Source organism: Phocoena sinus, chromosome 17 (assembly GCF_008692025.1).
Source record: "Phocoena sinus isolate mPhoSin1 chromosome 17, mPhoSin1.pri, whole genome shotgun sequence".
NCBI classification, from domain to species: domain Eukaryota; kingdom Metazoa; phylum Chordata; class Mammalia; order Artiodactyla; family Phocoenidae; genus Phocoena; species Phocoena sinus.
In genome coordinates this window covers 4669087-4693031 of record NC_045779.1, presented here as the reverse complement: position 1 = coordinate 4693031, position 23945 = coordinate 4669087, and the positions used below count along the sequence as shown (strand labels likewise).

The window sequence follows — 23945 nt, the reverse complement described above, 5'->3', positions numbered from 1 at the left end:
CCGTATCCATTAATTTTGTTAAAAGCCAAACATTAACAAGAATGTGACAGCTTGGGGAAAAATCCCTCTTCTTGCACATTCCAGCATGGATCCTGGAAAAAGGGAGAGCTGGGAGAATCTGGCTCCGAGGAGGTTAGGAATCCGGAAATACTGAACGATGTCCCCACGTCCAGTAAGTCAAAGATCTGAAGAATCTTTCACTCCCACACAGAGGTGGTTATTTCCTGATGAGGCAGAGACTCCGAAGTCCCTTGTGTGAACTTCTGTTTCAAAACTGACCGAGAAAGAATTGTAAAAGCCTTATCTTGGGAGGGGCACCTGTGTCTAATCCTCTAATGCATCCTTGTGATGGTGCCAGGCACGTTCTAGGCAGCAAGGGGTGGAATTGATTAGCAAAGCAAAAGAATATGCACTCAATCAGGCAAGATGGCAGAGAAGTTTCTAAGCATATCTTAGGACACCTTCCAGTAACGACAGTCAAAATAAAGTTCTAGCACCGTGGGCTTACTTTACTTTTGGATATAAGTTTATCTTTTTATGACTCGTGCCACTTGGCTTTTTTCTCATATATACCAAGTGAATGGAAATAGGTAAGTAACTGATACCTGGGTAGGGAATTTTCCCATAGGTGACGATTTCGTACAGGAGAATTCCAAAGGACCACACGTCAGACTTAATAGTGAAACATCCAAAGTTGATTGCTTCCGGAGCTGTCCACTTAATGGGGAACTTAGCACCTAGAGCAGAAGACACAGGTGTTTTACTTGGGTCTCTGAGCTGAAACAAAGGAGTCATGGGCGTGTGACCCTCACACTTTCCTTTGCGGGGAAAATGTTAATGAATTATTTTGAACAGGTTAACACATACACACAGTAGAAAATAGAGATGGTACAAAATGTCATACTAAGAATGTTTGCCTCCCTCTGTTTCCCTCGCGGGCATTCCCCTCTTAAGAAGCAAAGTTTCTTAGCGAAACTTAGCGAAATCACAACTAGCACACTTGAAACATGAGAACATGACACCGAATGGAAAGGCATCTATTCTTAGCCTGTACACCTGTCCCAACACATCAGCCTTCTAGAGCGTGTATCCTTCGTGTTCACATTTTCTCTAATGACCCAGAGCATGTTTAGACGGAATATATGTATCTCGATGTGTATATTCTTGTGGATAAATCTCTTGAAGCCTGTACCAACGGGGATTTTTAGATGCTACTCCAAGCTTTCGTTTGACGGGACCAAACATTACTACTCTTCTAGGAATTGCGTAGGTTGATGATCTGCCCAGAGTGAGACGACGATGAAACTAGGTTTCTCACGAGAAGCTGGTGAGGCTCAGGTCGACTTAGCCGCCGGGTCACATTGGGAGGCAAGCCTGGCCCCGGGGAGCTCGCAGGGTCACCTCAAGGGAAGCAGGGGACTCGGGCACTTCTGCACCCTGGAAAGGCAAGGGCTTTCCACCAACTACTATAGAATTTTAAAAATACATTTGCCTTCACTATGTCTTTGCTTTAGACTTTTCTGTGACGTCCAGACCTAGTGCACAGGGCAGGGCCAGGAAGGGCGGGGCTGTGGTTGGGGCGGGGCCTATGCGTGGGGCGTGGCTGGGTGGAGCCTGGGGTCCAGCAGGGCTTGCAGGGGCTTGACTCCCGGTTCTGCTGTTTCCAGCCAGGTATGACCCCGGCAAGACACTTACTGTTTCTGCACTTTCTTGGCACTTCCATCCATGAAATGAGTAAACAGCAGAACCTCCCCTGTTGCCGTCAGGGTTAAGTGGGTGGGTCTGCATGCTTGGCACAGAGGAAATACCAGTGAGGGTAAATATCCTTACTTTTGCCCTGAGGTGACCTACTGTTTCGTTCTAGGACCCGAGCTCTCTGCATTAGGCCACGTGTTTCTCGTGAGAATGGTTATTTCTGTGAGACCCTAGGCCTGTCAAATTCTACAAAACCGATGTAATAAATTCTGACTCATGCACTTTGAGGCCACATCTCCTGGGTTGGAGTCCTGGCTCTGAGTCCTGGCTCTAGCACTTACTATGGGTCCTCAGAAGCTTCTGAACCTCTCCTTTTTTCTCATCTATAAGGTGGAAACAATAATACTACTTATCACATAGGGTTATTGCAAAGATAAATGAGATGATGTATGGAAAGCACTTAGGATAGCGCTTTTAGCTACTTCTCCTCAGACTATTTTCCTTGACCTGCCACTTTGCTGAAGATAATTAAGGCCAAGGATAAATTATAATCCACCTAAGAGAATGCAAACTCGAGGCAGGAGAACTACCGTAAGTATGACGAATGCAGGAGATGCTAGACAAATCGAATCAATCAAGTTTCAATTTGTTTGTCACCTCTGTAAATTCTGTGGGTACCTTCCAGAAATAACACACATGCAGTTAAAATAATCCTTGTTTAACAATTCTTAGGAATGTCAAGAAAGTGCCTGGCTCTTTCAGAAGAGAGAAAGCACTGCAAAAAAACCCACTCAACTTTCACGAGTGAGACCATCAGAATCCTCAGATCATAAGCAACAGAGAAGAATCTGCAACAGGAAAGGTCAGTGCAGCCCCAGACAGGGCTGGGCCCAGAATGACAGGCCAGGAGCTCGACGATTTACTCTGTGCGTTTTTCGGTTTACATATATAATATGGAAGGTGGGAAAATAAAGGAGTGTATTGTTGTAGTGTTATATTTACTTCTGTGTGTGTGATAATTTCCATGGTTTAATTTGTAGTTAAAAGGCCAGAATATAGAGTATAGACTTATTGTTACAAATATTTTCTCGATAGTTAAGGAAAGTATACTTCACTGTTCTGGTGAAAAGCTCTAACAAGTAACATGAACAAAGAATCATGATCCTGTCAAATCTCATTTTGTTTTGCCTTGCTTAATCGAAATACAAACGACAGCATTTGTAAATTTTATACAAGTACCTTGCAGAGCTAATCAAGAGAGTAATTTTTCAAAACAATTATTAGAATAAACCGCAAACAGCAACTATGGTACATTTTGAATATTGTACCGAGTGAATTCTTTTTCTAATGATGCCTATTGTAATTACTTTGTTAAAAACAGGCAAAAACGGGCTTCCCTGGTGGCGCAGTGGTTGGGAGTCCGCCTGCCGATGCAGGGGAGGCCGGTTCGTGCCCCGGTCCAATTACCAAACACCTAAGGGTCGTTCCAGGAACGTACCTTCCCTGGCTGTGTACTCGTTATCCTCAATCACTCGAGCAAGGCCAAAATCTGCGATTTTGCACATGAGGGCCTCGGAGACCAGGACGTTAGCGGCTCGTAGGTCCCTGTGGATGTAGTTCTTCCTCTCAATGTACGCCATTCCCTCCGCGATCTGGAAACAGAAGAAGGCTCTCCTTTAGATGTTCCATTTAGGCCCATATAGGGACATATGGAGGAAAACCAGAAAACTTCTGAGTTCCTGAAATCCTTTCATGTACGATATTCCGATCATTCAAAAATTTCAAACAGTGGGTAAATTAAAATCGCCATTTTGAGTCCTTTCTAAAATAGCTGCCCCCAAACCTCCAACGATGGTAATCACTCTCAACATGGTTATTTAAATAGCTATATGTCTCATCCTTTTTTAAATGCGTGGAGACTTTTTTTCAGATCCTACTAAACTCCTGCATGTAGATACACAGATGTTTGTATCCCAGTTTTTCAAACGAGGAAAGAGAGCCAGGGAAGTGCCGTACCAACACAAATACATTATCGCGGTGTCAAGAACAGGCTGTCCCCGGTCAGCAGCATCCTTGCTGTCGGGTCAGTCGACTGCCCACAGGACCCGGGCTCTAAGCTCTCTCTGCACAGTCCCTCCAGGAAGAGCAGAGTCACCCAGACATAAAGCTGCCAGCAGGAGAGAAGCAGGGATAAAATGATAAAACAGGGGAGGTGAAACTGCTACCCCTCGCTTGCTAGGAAATCGGGTTTTTAAGGAATCAAATTAGGATTATTAAGGAAAACATTACCAAATTATAAAGATAAGAATCAAGAGGGAAGGAGGAAAGGTAGGAAGGAAGGAAGGAAGGAAGGAAGGAAAGAAGGGAAGGAGGGAGGGAGGGAGGAACCAAGTAGCTGTGTCTGGTGAGCAGTTAGAGGGAAAACTAATTAGGACTGTGTCACACAGGAATGAATGTATTCTGCGGATTCTACCTTGAATTCCAGGTGGCTCAGCGTGGAGGACCTGAGTACCCCCACACCCCATCCTCAACAGCATCCTCCTGGCTCAGTCAAACGCCACTGTTTCAGCCAGGCCCTGTGGCTCAGCAAAAGCTTTTTAGCTCCTTGCTATGGGGGGTGCTTCTCCTGACCTCCGCCTGGAACGCCTTGCTTCCCCTCTCGGCCAATCACTAGGCTTCCTTCTGGCCAGAGGGCCTTCCCTGAACTCCTCTCGGATAATTTCACTCTACACCCACCATCAATGGTCAATTTGTACAAAAACCATTTGCACCTACTGACCACAGCTTTGCCATTATTTTGAAGCTGGTTAAGGTGCTTACTGCTGTCCTGCCATCCAGACAGCAAACACCACCAGGGAGAAGCCACCTGACATCTTTTCTGTTCTCACGTGTATCTACTGGAAGCTTCAGCCATGTCACTCCTCTCCTCTCAGAGCCGAAGAAAGTTCTTTGGTAAGCGTGCTGGGTTTTTAATATTACCAGGATGCTACGCTGTTTGCTCTCTGCCACAGGAATTTGCCAGCTGCTAGTTCTGTGGCCAGAAAATCTGCCATATAATAATCAGAATACAGCAGCTCAGTCCCAAAGTCCTGGCAGCCCAGGGGCTCGCCTGTGACTCGCCCCAAAGAGTCTTGAACAGGTAACCATAAATCCGAAAGCATAGAAGAGGTCTGAGCATCTTCTTTAGTAGAAACGACAATGTGACAACGTACACCTTGACTATGACCAAGAATAACGTGTGTGGCACGCAGGCTGGGCCGGTAGGGTGGAGAAGACCCAGGCCACGCGACACCTGCTGAGTGGACTCGGGGTCCAGCCCCTGCCTGGATGGCTGGGCCAGCCTCACACAGCATCCCTCGACAGGAATACCTTAATCCTTTGTGCAAGACCACCCAGGTCACTCCCTGCATAAAACTAGCCTCCAGATAACGTCTGAACCCCTTAGCGCTGCTTCCAAGGCCCTGGGTGACTGGTCCATTATCCTCCACCTTCCACCACTGCCTCCCTCCAGGGTCCTGGCTCCTGCAGCCCCTGTCGCAGGGCAGTTCATCCCGCAGGTCTCAGGGGAGACGGCCCTTCCGCTGAGAGGCCTTCCCTGACCCTCCTTCTCCTCCAGTGTGTGTGGTCCCAGGGCCCCCTGCTTACCTGGGCATTGCAGGAATGTAAACCCCTTAGGGCACGCTCCTGTTCTTGAGCCCTCATGTAACATCCCAATGATTCTAGACAAACTGGGCCAGGAACCGGGAAGAGCCGAAGCTGGCTGCAATCCCAACACGTCCACGTGTCACAACTACTGAGCCCACGAGCCGCAACTACTGAAGCCCGTGCGCCTAGAGCCCGTGCTCCGCAACAAGAGAAGCCACCACAATGGGAAGCCCGCGCACCGCAACGAAGACCCAGTGCAGCCACAAATAAATAAATTAATTAATTAATTAAAAATAAATAAATAAATAAAAGTGTCCTGGGAACTTGTGGGTAAGGCTTTTATCACACTCACCCGAGTTCTGCATTTACACAAACCCGAATGCGTTTTTGAACGTGATTCTCTGAGACAATAACAGACTTGCGGCAAGCCCAGCTTAGCTTGGCTTTCTTTTCCACGTCACAGTGCTTTGAGGGGCTCGTATGCCAAACAATAATAACAGCGTTCACCAAGAGCAAGTTTCTAAACAACAGTGCTTGCCAAGTGGAATAAACAATAGATATGAGAGCAAAACAAAAGCTTTCGGAGAGGGCTGGTTTTGAGGTCACAAAAGACTACAATTCTCTTCTTATGTAAAAAGTATTATTTCCCTGGTCTATATGCATTTTTCTTTCTTGGTTTCTTTCTTTCTTTTTAAAACCTTAATCTTTTTTTTTTTTTTGGTTGTTGTATTTACTTTGGCTAAAGTAAATCCAACTCTGTTTCTCTATTTCGCAACAGCAGGAAGAAATCATAGGCCACTTCGGCTAACGGGATCTAGGATCAACTTTGCTTGCACGAATACGTTCTTGCTTCTCCAGGCCACTTAGTCTAACCGCTGTCAGCACTGCAGAAAGAGCTGTTGCATAAATGCATCCCCCCAGGCTTAGCCATCCTCGGGCACCCGGGGAGAGGGGAGCGCTCGCCTCCTACTTTCTTTTTAACTAAATTATGGTTGACTTACGATGTTTCAGCTGTAGAGCAAAGTGATTCAGTTATACATAGGTATATATGTATTCTTTTTCAGGTTCTTTTCCATCACAGGTTATTACAAGATACTGAGTATAGCTCCTTGTGCTCTACAGTCGGTCCTTGTTCTTTGTCTACTTTATATATAGTAGTGTGTATCCGTTAATCCCATTAGCTCAGAAAGGCTGATCTGAGGGCTCCCCTGGTGGCGCAGTGGTTGAGAATCTGCCTGCCGATGCCAGGGGACGCGGGTTCGAGCCCTGGTCTGGGAGGATCCCACATACTGCGGAGCAACTAGGCCCGTGAGCCACAGCTACCGAGCCTGCGCGTCTGGAGCCTGTGCTCCGCAACAAGAGAGGTCGCGACAGTGAGAGGCCCGCGTACCGCGATGAAGAGTGGCCCCCGCTCACCGCAACTAGAGAAAGCCCTCGCACAGAAACGAAGACCCAACACAGCAAAAATAAAAATAAAATAAAAAAAGAAAGGCTGATCTGTGAAGGAGTTATGTGGAGTCGCTCCAGTGTGGTGAGGACACAGTCTGTTTCAGGAGATTGCTTTGTGCCCACAGATATTTCACTTAGATGATGATGGTAACAGGTAGGTGGCTGATTGATAGGTAGGTAGGTAGATGTATAGATGGATAGTTAGCCATTAATAACCACTACTTCTCCCACCACTAATGGAGCACTTTTTACGTACCAGATACTGTTCTACATCCATTACACCCAATTCACGTTTCATCTGAATAACAACTCCATCCGGTAAGTTTTATTTCCATTGTACGCATGCAAATGAAGCTTAGAGAGGTACAAGAACCTGATGCAAGCCAGGAGGGAAGGAGAGAGCCAGGACTGACACCCAGGAGTGTCTGACCACCAGGTCACATTCCAGAATGTTCCATCGGCAAGAGAGCTCATAACTAGATGCTTCTGGAACTCAGATTTTTCATCGAGAGAATATTAGTTTACTGAGAAGAGAAAAAAATGCTTTTGAAGTTTCCTCCTGGAATTCATTGTTGTTAAGCCCAAATTTCACCTCTCAGAAAAGCTACCACAAACCTTCCCCAGGCAGAGCTCAGGATATCCATCTCAGGAAGGACATACAAGCTTGGTTTGGATTGTCTTTGTCTAGAACAGGGTTTCTCAACCTTTTTCCATTATCATCTCCTAAGGAGAAAGTTTTAATTAAATAAAAAATTTAAAATTAAATACAAAGAAATAGGATTTTGTCAGGTAGGCCTGAGCTCTGGAGGGCCACAAACTATCGTAATATCTAAGATTTTCCCATCTGCCAAGAACCAATTTTCACTCCCTTGGGGGCAACTTGCCCCATTTTGATTTCTTGGTCTAGAAGAAGCTAAACTGAGCAAAGAAGGTGTAAAGCCCATTTTGCCCTATGACTCAAAAGAGAGAAATAAGATGGATGATGATCTATTCTGGGCTTGAATGAGGTTAAGGCTCTGTCAGAATGAAAATAACCAGGCTAAAATTAAGCAGGACAATATTCTTTCATTCAAATAGCCCTATATATATTGCAAGAAAAAAGCAATAAATATCTTTCCCTTTGGAAATTTGATGGGGCTAAAAGGAAATTACTTTCCTAGGGTCACACCACAGGTTAGGGCAATGGTTTGGAAGTGACTTCAATTTCCCTTCTGTGTATTTAGCCATTAAATGAAGTTTAAACCCTTACACCAGTGTTTCTTAACTCTGGCTGTGTACCGGGCACCTTATCTTAACCCGGGTCTCATCCTAAATCACCTAAACATGGATCTCTAGGAATGAGGCCTCCCTAGGCGGCTGTGACCTGCAGTCTGGGTGGAGAATGGCCCTTGTCCCTCATCACCTTCCGGGAGCTTGATTCTGACCCTGATTTATTCGATCAGAACCCGGATTTTAACAAGCTCTCTGGGTGATCTGTATGCACACCGAACTTGGAGAAGAACTGTGGTAGATCCAATGCTTTTCAACTTCACCTATTTTAGGATTTAAAGTTCTAGACAGATTGGAATGAAATCTCGGTCTCAACACCATGAGTAGATGGACTGTTGTCCTCCTAACGCTGGGGAAAGGAATTCCCCAACAACTCAGCTGAAGAAAAAGAAGGAGCAAAGATGGGCAGAGCCAGCAGGAAAAAGCCCAGGTGGGGAGAGGCGGGTGCCATGCTGAAGCTGGGGAGGTGATGGGCCAGATAACGGGGATGCGGGCTAGTCCTCGTACATCAGCAGCTCAGAACGTGTGTCCTGAGCTTTTGTTTTTCTTGTAACTAAGGGAGAAGGACTCCAACCTTACAGCTCAGAGGCAGGGAATCTGGAAGCGCTTTCTCCACATCGTGGTTCTGGGGCCGGGCCGCTACTTAGGGGGCTTAGGAAACTGGATTGAATCTTTCAGCTTTAAATAATCTGAGGGGATTCTCTACCTCTTGGGCCACGCCAGCATCATGCCAGCATCAGGCTCAGTGATGCACAAACACGAGAAAACCTTGACTTTCTAAACCACCTGCCAGCACTAAAGAAGAACTAAAAATGTCTCGTCTCCATGTGCTAATTTCCAACTCTGTATTAGAGAGTCTGTGTGTGAAGCTACTGGGCATTTGAAGTAGAAAAGCAGCCCTATTACCTAAAATGAGAATAATCATACAAGGAGATAACTTTAGTGAAGTGTCTGTACTCCTGGTTTAAAGCTACCTGATTTAGGGTTACATGTGCTTGTCGTTTCTTGAGCTCTTCAGCCCAAATAGCGTGGCGGGCGTACATTTCCTAGTTCCTCTTTTTGTACCTTCAGTGGAAACATATGGTGACATATTCTCTGTTTGATGTTTCTACGTGCATGTGTGCGTGTACACGCATGCACTGCTGTCCTGGGAGGACAGACAGGAACTACTAGGTAAGTGAGTGACCCACTGGGATCCCAACCTGAGCCAGTAACACAGCGGCTTCTGGTGAAATCCCAGGCATCTAGTACCCAGTGAAAGTTCTAGGCACAGAGGAGATATTAAAAATGATGCTTCCTGGGCTTCCCCGGTGGCGCAGTGGTTGAGAACCTGCCTGCCAATGCAGGGGACACGGGTTCGAGCCCTGGTCCGGGAAGATCCCACATGCCGCGGAGCAACTAAGCCTGTGCGCCGCAACTACTAAGCCTGCACTCTAGAGCCCGTGAGCCACAACTACTGAGCCCACGAGCCACAACTACTGAGCCCATGTGCCACAATTACTGAAGCCCGCGTGCCTAGGGCCCGTGCTCCACAACAAGAGAAGCCACCACAATGAGAAGCCCGCACACCGCAACCAAGAGTAGCCCCTGCTGGCCGCAACTAGAGAAAGCCTGCACGCAGCAACGAAGACCCAACACAGCCAAAAATAAATAAATTTTTTTTTTTTTTTTAAATGATGCTTTCTGAGTTAGAGGCCAACCTCATCTTGTCAGGTGCGAAATAAGCCACCCCCCAGCCTCATGGCCATCCTCCAGGGAGGTCTTTCAAATGTGCTGTGAGAAGGAAAGGCATGACCATCGGGCGCCCACCAATCAGCTTCCCAGCCGGGGACCTGAAGGGCTGGAAACACACGTGTGACCACTCTGACCCCAAATACTGGGGATTCTGCCTCTCCCACTGCTGGGGTGAAGGCGACGCGCCAACCTTCCCACGGACGCACCCTCAGGGGCCCACAGGCACTGCCTCCTCCAAGGGGAAGAGACCCAGCCTCACCGGTTGGTGGGTGCACGGCATCTGTCCCCGGCATCTGAGACTCCCAGCTGGTGGGGCACCTCGGAGGATCACCACGGACACTCCCTCTCTGTGGCAGCGTTGCCAGTGTGTGTCTATTGTTCAGTACGTCAGTATCCACACACGTGACTTTACACCCACCCACATGCATGCACACCACGCAGATGCATACAAACTTCTGGGAAGTTTTCAGAGCCCAGCATTCATAAAGCATTATCCTTCTGCTTCCTCTGCCTATCATTTTCTACCCAACCCCCCGACACGCACACTTACATACGCACACACTTATGATGGGCAGGGTGGAGACAGAACGCAAAATGCTTTGCAGATGGATGTTTCCTGGGGTATGAGGTCAGAAACGTTAAAGCAGAACAAAGTTTCCAGAAGCATCTGAGGTGAGCATACTCCTTTAAATTCCCTCTCCAATATCGACGTTTAAGTAGAAAGTCTGTGTTCCCGTTCCCCAGATGAGGACTTGGGAGCGGCCTCCACAGACATCTACGCGCACCCCTGCCGCACTGCCCTGAGGAAGGCAACCCAGGACCCTCCTCTCTGGTCATCAAATACGTTTACTGAGAAGGGAGTTGCCAGGGACCATCTGGGGCTCGCAGGATGGCGATGCTTGGGGCAGGAAATACCTAACACCAACGCCCGTTGGGTATATACAAGACAGACTTCTTTTATGTGGAATACGATGCTGGAGAAGAAATCTCAGTCAAGTTTTACAGACCAAGGCGGACTCAAATAATCCTCCTTGCAAGTGACTTTCCCTGCTAGCAATGGCCACAGAGGTCACGCATCTTTTTCTGTTTTTCCCAGAAGCCCAATTAAAGCTGTGAGCCCGGCATTCCACCCAGCCTGCCCCAGCCTCCAGCAGGCTCCCTCCATCCGGGGCTGAGGCTATGAGCAACAAGCCTGTTCCCACGCACGCGCTCAGTGCACGGACCCCACAGGTGTCACCAAGGACCACGAAGGATGCTCTGGACACACCACGGAGTGTTTGCATGGATGACCTTGCCATGTGAATCTTGCTTTAGCGTTCTGTGTTCACCCGAATTCCTACCGCTGTTCTGAGAAAAGGGCAAGTAACAGGCTATCTTGCTTAGTGAGTGATTTTTAAAATTTTAATGAGAAGAACCCACATGTGAGTCAGACGACGGAGGGAATAAAGGCATAAAGGAACCTAATTGAGGGACTCGATGTGATCTCTCAAGCAAAGCTAAAATCTGCCCCAGGAAATTCCAGCCTGAATGAGAAACTGGAACCGAAAACCCAATCTGTCTTAGAATTGGCCAGCTGGAAAACATTCGTCACTTAGACAAGCAGTGAGAGAGATTGAACAAGAAACCTGCCAGAAAGCAGGAAAGACTAAATTTTGTTTTTCTTGTGGTTCTACGTGTTCCATTAGGCATTGTTTGCCTCACTCTCTAGATACGTATTTCCTTCCTACACTTGGGGAAAGTAGAATTCAAATAATTAATTACTTTCAAAAGCCTTAGGAAGCTTACAAAATAATAATAATGCTAATATTAATAAGTTGGAACCAAACAAATGGGTTAAACCTACAGTGTCTCTGATGGGGTCTCAAGCCTCTCTGAAAGGTCCTCTCTATCACCCCTGGGGTCAATCCCAAACTGACCAAAAAAGACCATTTAATTACAACACAAAAATAAAATGTAAAAAAAAACAGGGAGTTTAAAGTAAGAACACACCTCCTCGGTATTCCAAATACGATAGCATTTGTTTTGTAGTACTTTCTATAGATGTACTTTTCTATCTATTAATATTCATTGATCCTCCATACTGGATCCCTACACTCTTTAATCCATAATTTGGATAGAGGAAGGGGTGGCATAGAGCTCATTTCTTGCTATGTTTGGAGGTCAAATATCCTAGTATGTTTTAGCTTTATTGGGTTATTAAAATATTCTTCTTTATTCCTCTTTTCAAAGCAAAACTTCTAAGAAATAATGGAGTTTATTGCTTTGATGACGATGGTGGTGGTGATGGTGGTGATAGTGACGATGACGATGATGATGACAGCCCCCACGTATTGGCTGCCTACCCTGCCCAGGCATCTTGACAGGCATTTATAAGCCCTAAAACAAGCCTATGAAAGTAGCCAATATTCATAGTAAAGATGAGAAAGCTGAGTCTTGGAGAAGTAAAAACTTTTCCTAGATGGACTTGGATTTGAATCCAAATCTGGCTGGTCCCACCTCCTGTGCTCTTAACTATTTATCTATACTAGCTTCTCCCTTTAAAAAGAGCTACAAACATGGGCTTCCCTGGTGGCGCAGTGGTTGAGAGTCTGCCTGCTGATGCGGGGGACGCGGGTTTGTGCCCCGGTCCGGGAGGATCCCACATGCCACGGAGCGGCTGGGCCCGTGAGCCATGGCCGCTGGACCTACGCGTCCAGAACCTGTGCTCCGCAACGGGAGAGGCCACAGCAGTGAGAAGCCCGCGTACCGCAAAATAAATAAATAAAAAAAAAGAGCTACAAACAGTAGAATGTTTGCAAGCTGACATCAGGAAAAAGGAGAGAAAGGAGAAATAATAACTAGATCATTTAAAAAGTGGCCATGTTAAAGCCTGCAATCTGTAATACCTTCATAGCTGAAAGATGAGGGCAGAGCTTGACACGTACAAACTTAGGGCTGGTGAGGTTTTTGTGACGGATCAAAATTCAATCAATCCAAAAGCATGCAAGGACCCACAGAGCCTCGGGGAGACGTGATTTCCACATAGAAAACTGCACTGAATAATCATATTTAAACCAGTAAGTTTCCATGAAAGAGGTTTACCTTCATTAGCGGCAAAGGAAGAACCATTTGTCAACAAATTCTCATAGACTTTCTCTCGCAAAAACTTATTGGACCAGTTCACATCCATTAGGATGGCTGTTATAGAAACAAACAAACAAACAAAGCAAGAAACCAGAAAATAAACAGTGTTGTTGAGGAAGTGGAGAAATTAGCACCCTCGTGCGCTGCTGGTGGGAATGTAAACTGGTGCAGCCACTGCGGAGACCAGAATGAGTGATTCTCAAAAAATTCAACATCGGATTACCATGTGACCCATCAATTCCACCCCTGGGTGCATACCGCAAACAACTGAAAGTACACACGTGTACACTCTCTAACAGATATTTGCACACCCCTGTTCATACGAGCATTCTTCACAAAAGCAGAAAGTGGAAACAACTCAAGTGTCCATCAATGGATGAATAAAAAAAATAAAATGTGGTCTCTGCAAGCAATGGCACATTATTCAGCCATAAAAAGGAATGGAATTCTAACACAGGCTACAACATCGATGAACTTTAAGGACAATACGCTAAGAGAAATAAACCAGTCGCAAAAGGGCAAATACTGTATGACTGCACTCATACGAGGTACTTGGAGTATCAGATTCACAGAGACAGACAGTAGAAGGGTGGTTGCCAAGGGCTGGTGGGAGGGAGGATGGGGACCTAACGGGTACACAGTGTCAGTTCTGCAAGATGAAAAGGGTTCTGGAGATGCTGGTGGTGATGACCGCACAACATGAATGTCCTTCATGCCACTGAACCGTGCACTAAAAAATGGATGCAATGTATGTTATGTGTATTTCATCACCATTGAAAAATAAAACTGGGCGCTTCCAGTTGTAGGATAGCAGGAGCTGAGGTGGTAAAGGATGCTGGCCACAGGGAGAGCGGGCGACGCCCATCACCCGCCCCTGCGCGGTGTGCTGACGACCAAGGAAACGCTTCAGGCACCCTGCGTGGGGACGCCCAGGCACACCTGGGGGACCAAACCACACTAGGCAGTGGTCAAGGCCTCCTCCCGCATCACTTCCACCCCGGGCCACTCCTCAGTCCACCCTCAAATAAACCCGGCCTTGACGTGAACACACAAGTAGGGATTAGAAGGAAGTAGACCAATGATGGCTCAGAAGACAGTTGGACAGTTGTGACTGTGGATCAGAGACTTACGATGAGTCATCTTGGATTTTATATAAAACGGGGGCAAGTTTGTTCTCAACATCTCAAGTTTTCCACTCTGCAAAGTGGCGATAAGAATAGCATCAACCTGGTAGAGTCCAGATGAGACTGAAAAGGAGAATGCAAGGCTGCTCAGTGCATGATGGAGATGAACGATCACTATGACTAATATTAATACCGCTACTATTCATAACAAGACGACCCACATCCAGACCTGGTTCATCATGGTGAACTGACAGAAGGGCTGCTCTCTTAGAGCCGAGGGGCTGTAGGTGGGAGGCTGCCCACAGGTGTCCGAATGCAGCCTCAGGCACACTGCTTCCCCTCTGCTGAGTGGCTGCCGCCACCCTTAGGAGAAGCTGGATCCAGACTCTGCATCCGCTGACGGGGCTCCCTGATACCAGCTGCCTGAGGCTGTACAGGGATGCCCGCCACCAGTCAGGGAGGGGACTCCCCACTCTGTACCCCCAGGACAGGGCAGTCAAGAACCTACACTAAGATTAGAAATCTCCTTTGCTTATTCTCCCCTCTTCTGCATCAATTTCACTGCTACTACTGTCATCTAGATGACCTACCCCTGGATATCCCTGGTGGTCCAGTGGCTAAGACTAAGTGCTCCTGAAGAAGGGGTCCCGGGTATGATCCCTGGTCAGGGAACTAGACCCCGCATGCATGCTGCAACTAAGAGTTCGTATGCTGCAACTAAAGATCTGTGTGCCGCAACAAAGACCCAGTGCAGCCAAACATATAAATAAATAAATATTTAGATGACCTACCCCTGATCTGCAGCTAACGAACCATGCTTATCACCCTGGAAGGAGAAGAAGGAAGCAGAACGTTCTCAACTTATGCCAGGGATGGAGAAACAAGAGGAAAGCCATTGGCACTTCTGTCCAGTCTTTTGCAGGAGAGAGGATGTGTGATGGCCGGATCAGTGCTGCCTCTGAGGAGGAATGTGGCCTGACTGGGTATGCCCCACACACCTCCAGCTGAGGAACAAGTCACTGGGCACAAACGTGCAATTCTGCTCAGTGAAAACAAGCTGTGACTGTCAAGTGACTCAGAAGCATTCCTACTCTGACCTTTTATCTGGCTACTGGGGCCTAAGGACATACATGCAGAAAGTAAAGTTTTGTCCACAGAAATGTTTTGTATTGTTACTTACATTAGTGAAAAAGTAGAGATTCTCCAAATGTTCATCTACCAGGGAATGGTAAGGAAATCACGATACAGTCACAGGAATAGAATATTATATTGTAATAGGTACATACATGTTTATGGAGAGTTTTCGATAAAATGAAAAGCTGTAATATTCAGTTCAATACGTACAAAACAGCACATACGGTACAAACCTAACGTGTAATGAAAAGAATAATTAGAAGGGATGGATAATGACGAACTAATAACAAAAAATGGGTAAAAAGCTTAAAGAAACAGTTCCCAGAAAAATAAACTGCAAACAAAGAAGGACTATAGGAAAAGATGCATGACCTCATCTATATTAAATAAACACAAATTACAACAAGGAAATATGAAGTTTGACCAATCAGACTGTATTAGAGAGTTAAGACTTATGTCTTAGGGGTTCCCCTGGTGACGCAGTGGTTAAGAATCCACCTGCCAGTGCGGGGGAGACGGGTTCGAGCCCTGTTCCAAGAAGATCCCACATGCCGTGGAGCACCGAAGCCCGTGCGCCACAACTACTGAGCCTGCTCTCCAGAGCCCACGAGCTACAACTACTGAGCCTGCGAGCCACAACTACTGAAGCCCATGAGCCACAACTACTGAGTCTGTGCTCTAGAGTCCGTGAGCCACAAACACTGAAGCCCGCGAGCCACAACTACTGAAGCCTGTGAGCCACAACCACTGAAGCCCATGAGCCACAACTACTGAGCCTGCACTCTAGAGCCCACAAGCCACAAGTACTGAAGCCCGTGAGCCACAACTACTGAAGCCTGCATGCCACAATTACTGAGCCTGTGCTCTAGAGCCCATGAGCCACAAGTACTGAAGCCCGTGAGCCACAACTACTGAAGCCTGTGTGCCACAACTACTGAGCCTGTGCTCTAGAGCCCACGAGCCACAACTACTGAAGTCCGCAAGCCACAACTACTGAAGCCTGTGAGCCACAACCACTGAAGCCCGTGAGCCACAACTACTGAGTCTGCACTCTAGAGCCCGTGAGCCACAACTATTGAAGCCCACGAGCCACAACTACTGAGCCTGCGCTCTAGAGCCCACAAGCCACAAGTACTGAAGCCCGTGAGCCACAACTACTGAAGCCTGCGTGCCACAACTACTGAACCTGTGCTCTAGAGCCCACAAGCCACAAGTACTGAAGCCCGCGAGCCACAACTACTGAAGCCTGCGTGCCACAACTACTGAGCCTGTGCTCTAGAGCCCACGAGCCACAAGTACTGAAGGCCGCAAGCCACAGCTACTGAAGACTGCAGGCCACAACTATTGAAGCCCATATGCCACAACTACTGAGCCTGTGCTTTAGAGCCCACGAGCCACAACTACTGAAGCCGCGCGCCTAGAGCCCGTGCTCCGCAGCAAGAGAAGCCACCGCAGTAAGAAGCCCACGCACCGCAACGAAGAGTAGCCCCGCTCACCGCAACTAGAGAAAGCCCGTGCGCAGCAACGAAGACCCAACACAGCCAAAACTAAATAAATAAAATTAAAACAAAAAAAAAGAGGTCTTAGAGCAGCTCTCTGGCTGCTGTGTGACAGACGGGCTCTGGAAGAAGCAGAGCTGAAGCCCAAGGCTAGTTCGGCAGCTACAAGGTCATTCGTCTTGAGACAGTGTTCGACTTGGGTCAGAGTGACAGCGGGGAAGGACTTGGGGCCTCTCAGCTCGCGCCGCGCTTCCAAGCCCAGGCACCGCAGTGAAGTCCCTGGCCCACTGGGACATGTCCAGCTGGGTGTCCCACACTTCAATCCCCACAGCAAAACCGACCCCCGCGGCCCCCAATCCCGGCGTCCACGGGGCCAGGCGCTCGGCTGCCCATCCAGACACCGGGCGTCGCCTGCGCTTTCCGCTCCTGCACACCTGAGATGGGCGGGGCTCCGTTCGGCCCACCCCCCTCCCGGGACCCCGGGCTCCAGCCGCGGTCCCTCCTCTAAACTGCTGTGCCTGGGGCAACGCAGGGCGTCCGGATCTCTTCGCATCGCCTTCCTGCTTAGACGTTCACGGGCCCCCATCGCTCCCAGGATGAGAAGCAAGCTGCCCGCCTTCGCAGCTGGGCTCCCACAGCCGCCTCCTGGGCAACGCGGGGCAGCCTCCGGGTGGGGGGGTCAGTTCTCTCCGGACTCAGCCTCTTCAGGTTTCAGGCTCCCAGGCCAAAGTGCTCTTTGGTTGGGGACACGGGGGTGGGGAGGAGGCCGGGGTGCTGAGAAATCTAGCTCTGCTGGAAAAGCTTCAGGATGGTTCCTGCCCACGACACGGTGTTGCCTTTAAAGATGAGCTTGGTTGGAGCACAGACACGCCCCCGCCCCCTCCTTCCACCTTTCCCGGTCTCAGGTTTACGAAACACAGCGGACCAAACCAAAGCCAGCAACCAAAGAGTATCTTCGGAGCAGAGCACCCTGTGGTTTCTACAGCGAGCACGGGGTCGGGGGTCGGGGGTCGGGGGTCGGGGGATCGGTCAGAGGCCAGCGGGGAGGCCCAAGTGCACGTTACGGTAGATGCAAACAGCACCCACGGACTCCTCAAAGGTAAAGTATAACTCCCGAGAGGCCATCTGCTGAGTATCATCAGTTTTCGCTTTTCTCCAATACGGACATCTCTTCGGTCACCTACCAAGCACTTCGCTGCCCCTCCCACAGAACCCAGGGCTTGGCAGTGCTTCCGCTTTTCCTTAACGTCCGCGTCTAGCTCTCAGGGCCCCACTCTCCGTCACCCCTCTCCTGCGCCCTTAGCGCCAAGTTCCCTCAGCCACAGGCGCCTCCCCACATCCGCCCCTGCCCGGCCTGGCAGGGCTGGCCCTGTCTCCGAGGCTCACCGCCCAGGAGGCCTGCCCTCCTGCCGCCCCCGCCCCGCTTGGCTTCCACCCTGCGCCTCGGGCTCCGAAGGCAGCCGGCTGCGCGGCTCGCTTCGCCCCGGCCATGTCCGCAGCGCGCTGCCCGCTGCCTCCCCGCTACTTCTCCTCCTGCACCAAGCCAGAAGCTCCCTGAGGCAGGCATGCGCCTTGCTCATCCCGTCCCTGGCACACGCCTGGCTGTGCGCAGCACGCGTTGTGGTGAAAAGGGAGGGGGGGCGGCGGTACCGAGAGGGTGAGGGGAGCACGGAGAGTGCGAGCCAGGCGCTGAAGACAAAGAGCAACTGAATTGACTCTGCATCCCCCACCCCGGTGCGTTCACGTCCACGTTTAAAAACGAGCAGCTGGTGGGGCTGGGCTTCCCTGGTGGCGCAGTGGTTGAGAGTCCGCCTGCCAATGCAGGGGACGTGGGTTCGTGCCCCGGTCCAGGAAGATCCCACATGCAGTGGAACGGCTGGGCCCGTGAGCCATGGCCGCTGAGCCTGTGCATCCGGAGCCTGTGCTCCACAACGGGAGAGGCCACAACAGTGAGAGGCCCGCGAACCGCAAAAAAAAAAAAGAGCATCTGGTAATGAGCCCTGCCCGCTCCTAAACGACTTTGGTTCTAGCCTTGCAGGCTTCCAAGATGAGTATTTGAAGAGGAAATTATTTTGTGACTTATAGTCATGCTGACCAGCAATCGCCGCGCCTGGATAAAATCATTCCCAGATAAGAGGCGGGGCTGGCACGTAGACCAGAAGTTCCATCACCTCCCCCTGGACATGAGCTGAAAGCTTCCTATTGGTGCTAGAAAGGTTTCCAGTCAAAATTAAAGCAAGAATAACTTCTTCTGCCTTTTCTGCTATGTTAAACAACCAGTCGTGGTTCCTCTGTTTAAATATGCCAGACACCCCAACTGCCTAACAGAAAAAAAAAAAACTGTTCCTGTTTTACGCTATTTTATTTTATTTTTAAATTAATTACTTAATTTTTGGCTGCGTTGTGTCTTCATTGCTGCGTGTGAGCTTTCTCTAGTTGTGGCAAGCGGGGGCTACTCTTCCTTGCAGTGCACAGGCTTCTCATCGTGGTGGCTTCTCTTGTTGTGGAGCATGGGCTCTAGGCTTGCGGGCTTCAGTAGTTGTAGCTCAAGGGCTCTAGAGCACAGGCTCAGTAGTTGTGGCGCACAGGCTCAGTAGCTGTGGCTCGTGGGCTCTAGAGCGCAGGCTCAGTAGTTGTGGCGCACGGGCTTAGTTGCTCCGCGGCATGTAGGATCTTCCTGGACCAGGGCTCGAACCCGTGTCCCCTGCATTGGCAAGCGGATTCTTAACCGCTGCGCCACCAGGGAAGCCTTTTACGCTATTTTAAAATGACAGCTTCCTATTCTTCCAACTTTTTCAGAAGGCAGCTGCATATGATCAGTTTTGCAATGCTGACAGTAACTCCACTTTCATTTGTCCATCTTGTAAGTTTTCATGGCTGAAGTTTAAGTCTTAGACATAAAATTCATTATTCAGAAAAGATAATAGAGGATTTACATGCCTGTCACCCGGGTACTACATTCGTATGATGCATTCATATTCCTTTATTTAGAGCAATGTCAAAATCTTATATCAGCATCCTCTGAACATACTCAGAAGCATTCATTTTAACTTTTAGGTGATAATTGACACAGATATTTTAAGTAGGAGGAGATTTTCTTAGTCGTAGAACATCAGAGCCGAGGCAACAGGGAAGTTGAGTGGTAACCCCCTATCACAGAGGAGGACCCCAGGGCCAAAGGGATGATTCTCCCCAGGCTGGAGCAGGTTTTCCAACTCTCAGCTCAATGCTTTCTCCACCATTAACATCATCAATAGCTCCATTCACAAAATGACTCTGATACTTCTCATATTGTGTAGAAAGAGAGAACCACCGTGTCTATAAGACAGTTTACACTGGGAATGGCTTCCAAGCAGTGGTTCCTCAATGATACGCAGAGAGGGACCACCGTGTCCCGATGGCCGTGTGACCCCTCAGCAGGGTGCACCCGGCTCAGGCGATTTTGTGGAATCAACTGTCTCTGCAGTGCTGGCCGCTTCCCCTGGAGGAGGGTCTTGTGGTTGAAAGAAGAGCTGAGTACGTGGCCTCCCTAGAGTCACGTATGAGAATTCCCGTGTAAAGAGGGGCGATCAAGTATGAGGTGGAGAGGGGACCCAGCCTCCCGGATGAGACGCAAACCGAGTCTGTCACCTGAGTTTCCACATGCCACTGAACCTGATCCAGCGCTTTGATGTGATTCTTCCTCCAGCTTAGCCAGATTAAATGTGATGACACTATTAATTAGAGGTTAATACCAATAAAGGTTTTGAAAATAACGTAGTTGCTTCATTATGACATTATTTGTGGGTGGGGGGAGGTATGGAGGGGAGCCTTGAGCTGGCCAACGAGATCCTAACTTATCTCTTAGATTCTTTACAAACAGACAGAATGAGGAGACCCACTCATTGGCGAGTACTCCAGAAACTTCCCCAGGACAGCCCCCTCCAGACACTTCAGACCCCATTTACCGCCAACAGACTGGTGGGTTCCAACTTAGAGTTATTACAAGGGATCCCCAGGCTATATGCCGTTTTCTTCGTCAGTGGATACCGTAATGAGGGCGGACCCAGAAGCTCTGATGTCAAAGGCCTTTGTACTAAACTGGCCGAGAATCACATGATGGTAGACTGAGGTATCCTACCTGCCTTGCTTTCCCAATTTCCAACTTAAATGTGGCTTAAACTTTAACACTAAGGGGCAAACTGTATCTTGAGCGTGACCACTTTGTGATAGAAAAATCTACATCTTGGTAATAGAGATTTTTGGGGAAAAAAATGCTAAAGACGTTATTAATTCTGATAATCAAAATCCATAAAAGGGGAAAATGCATATCAGCATAGTGTCAGGTGCAAAATCATCATAGGGGCAACTCTGCTCACGGAATGACAGTGGGGTGCAGAGGAAAGAAGCAGTTATTTACAGTCAGAGGAACCAGGATGGAGCCCAGCAATTCTACCCACTTTTCTGTAACCTTGGGCAAGTCCAAGGTAAAATGTATTAAAATGTATCCTCATCTGTAAAATGTATTAAATAACAACATAAATGCTTTCAAGGTTGTTGGGCTCAAATTTAATGATGGAAGCAGAAGTGTTTTATTATCTAGAAAGAGTTAAAGAAATGTTACTTGCTGCCATGATTATAACAACAACTTTGATTCTCCCGTTTTTATTACGGTTTTACTCACACCTAATTGTTCATTTCGTTTTTGGTACTTTTTATACGTCAGGGATGTTGCCTCCAGAGACCAAGAAATGCTTTGATTCCCTGGCCTGAATTACAACATCATTAATCTGACTTCCATATTGCAACTGCGAATTTCCCACTTTTCTTCCTCTGCGTTTGACAAGTCTACGATTCCATTTCTGCCTCTGCTGAAGGGAATTCCCACAGATTTCACCCCCTCCTCTTTCCAGGTTCATTTTTCTTTTCTCACATGAGGCAAGGGCTGGAAGGGAATTAGGCAAAGTCTCTCTGCTCTGAAGTTATCAAACTTGCTTTGCAAAGGGGTCATTTTCCTACTTGAGCGCAAAAAGGCCAAGATGGCTTCATTTAATACAGGAAGGAAGGCACTGGATAGGGCTGATGTAGTTGGGATTTCTTAATCTCCATTAAGTGGAGAGGAAGGTGGGTGTGGCCTGACACATGGCTTGGGGAGTGTGGATTATACTGGGGCTCCGAAGAGCCTTTCAGAACTCATCCTGAGACAGGAAGTGATGAAATCTGCTCTCACGTGAACGATCACGTGCCCTCACCTCCTTCCTGTCTCGATGGGCCCTCAGGGAGAATAGGGAGGGGAAAGGAGCATGGGGAAATAGGTGGTGGCCAGAGGGAAGAAGAGGCCAGAGGAGAGTCTGGGAAAAGTCCCAGCGCTGCCCCTCACATACTCCTCTCCCCTCCCATCTCCCCCATTTCCTTATTCTTCTGGAGCTGGGAGTCAGTCAACTGGTTTATTTCTACTCTCAGTCTCCCATTGGGAAAACCTGCTGCATTGAACTACAGTTTCTTGTGAACACTCAGTTTCCCAAATCTCTGATGCTACCGACAATGCAAATGGAAAAAGGAAAGTGTAAACGTATTTTACACTTTGTTAGAGTTCAAACACCACATGGACTCAGCAATTCTTCTGCTTTACCCTACTTCCACTCTAAATAGTCAAGTGGAGAAAAGGGGTAGGAAAGGCTGGATTATTAGGTATCTGGGTGTCCTGTGTCACCTTCTTATTTATTTATTTTTTTGCCACACCACGCACGTGGAATCTTAGTTCCCCCACCAGGGATCGAACCCACGCTCCCTGCATTGGAAGCACGGAGACTTAACCACTGGACCGCCAGGGAAGTCCCTGTCCTGTATCACCTTGGGCCAGCTTTATTCATGTTTACTATTCTTGAGGTATTCACTATGGGAAAGCTACAATGTTAATTACCGGCACAGGACGGAGAGGAAAAGGAGAAAAAATTCAGAGATGACTTTCTTTGTATAGAGATCATTTCAGAAAGGCACATGAAGACGGAGGAGTGTTGGTTACTGCCAGTCATAAAGGGAACAGGTAGTATCCCAGTGGGATGGGGGGGGCAGCGGGCATGGTGAACGGGCAGCAGATGTGTGTGGTATATGATCTCAGACTGAGACCGGGCGCACAGGTCCCGCCCTCGTTGCCAAGGTGCAGGCCCCTCCAATATTATAATAAGAAAAGCCACAAGCAGATGAAACAGATGATAATTAAGGGGCAGCAGGTCTCACGCGCTCCCCCTTGAGGGAAGGGCTGGGGAAGAGTCTGGGCAAGGTTTGCACCGTGAACAAAGACGGACTCGAAAGGACACGGATTCTGTTGTACAGACCGTGAGTTTCGTGCTGACCCCACCTGCCAGGGCCTTTCTGAGTGCAGCTGCCTCTCCATGGACACTCAACACTCCTGCACTTAAAACTAGATGTTGTACCCGGCAGTCACCCGGCCCTTCCTGGAACCTACAACCTGAAAGTCACGGTCAGTGCCAGGCTCTGTGATGACTGACTTCGCGAGTTACAAAGGTTTAAAAAGCAACTTTCCCCCCCACCTCGTTTCTGTTAGAAAAAGTTAACCTTTGTAGTAACAGAAGTAATTTAAAAGTTAAAGACTAGAGACGGAGGCCTTGACTTGGACCTTAAAACCTCCAAAGATGTCAAGGTTTTATGAGATAAGCTATACAAAATCAAATACAAAATGCTCACATGACAAGATGAAGTCCTACTCAGGTGTAGCACATGCCCCGACATGCTGATTTTCACCCTACAGAACGGTAGGCACAGATCAGACCCTTAGGACTGGGGCGGGGATGACCACTCAGGCCTCCAGGCCACGGGCCCCGCTCCTGCACACCCCTGTCAGCCCCTTTCCCTTTCTGGGGAGCCTTTACCACACCCTCTCAACGCCCGCATCCAACAGGGCGAGCGGAGGGCCTCGTTCATCGGTGCCAAGAGTGACCCAAGCTTTGACTTTAACCCTCAGCACATCCCCTTGAAGCAGCAACGAGCGTGCCCCTCGGACAAGCGAATACACTAACGCAAGGAGGCGAAGGCCTTCCTGACAGTGGCTACCAGGTGGCCGAGCCTCGGCACCAGCTCCAGTCCAGGACGCTGGGCTCCGGCTCTGCCCCTGATACTCTGCCACACAGCATGTGTTCTGGGTCTTCCTCAAAGTGCTTTACCCGTGGACTAACTCATTCCTTCAAACTCATCTCCCCAAGAAGGCCTTATCAGTTTCCCAAGTTTTAAAAGAGGGTCTGAGGAAGAAATGGGCACAAGAAATGTATACCAT

The 23945-nt window shown here is 48.5% G+C and overlaps 1 protein-coding gene across 12 annotated transcripts in view; it reads right to left on the bottom strand.

Moving 5' to 3' along the window:
• Positions 1-23945, bottom strand: part of LYN (LYN proto-oncogene, Src family tyrosine kinase) — a 112746-nt gene that overhangs the window by 8869 nt on the left and 79932 nt on the right. For 11 of the 12 annotated variants that reach the window (XM_032610569.1, XM_032610563.1, XM_032610556.1 and 8 more), the window contains 2 exons: positions 3194-3347; positions 606-737 (listed from right to left, as the gene is read on the bottom strand). In XM_032610569.1, the coding sequence (XP_032466460.1) occupies positions 606-737; positions 3194-3347 (286 nt within the window). Of the gene's footprint in view, positions 1-36; positions 275-605; positions 738-3193; positions 3348-23945 lie in introns of those variants that run through there. The other variant, XM_032610559.1, reaches the window with a different exon arrangement.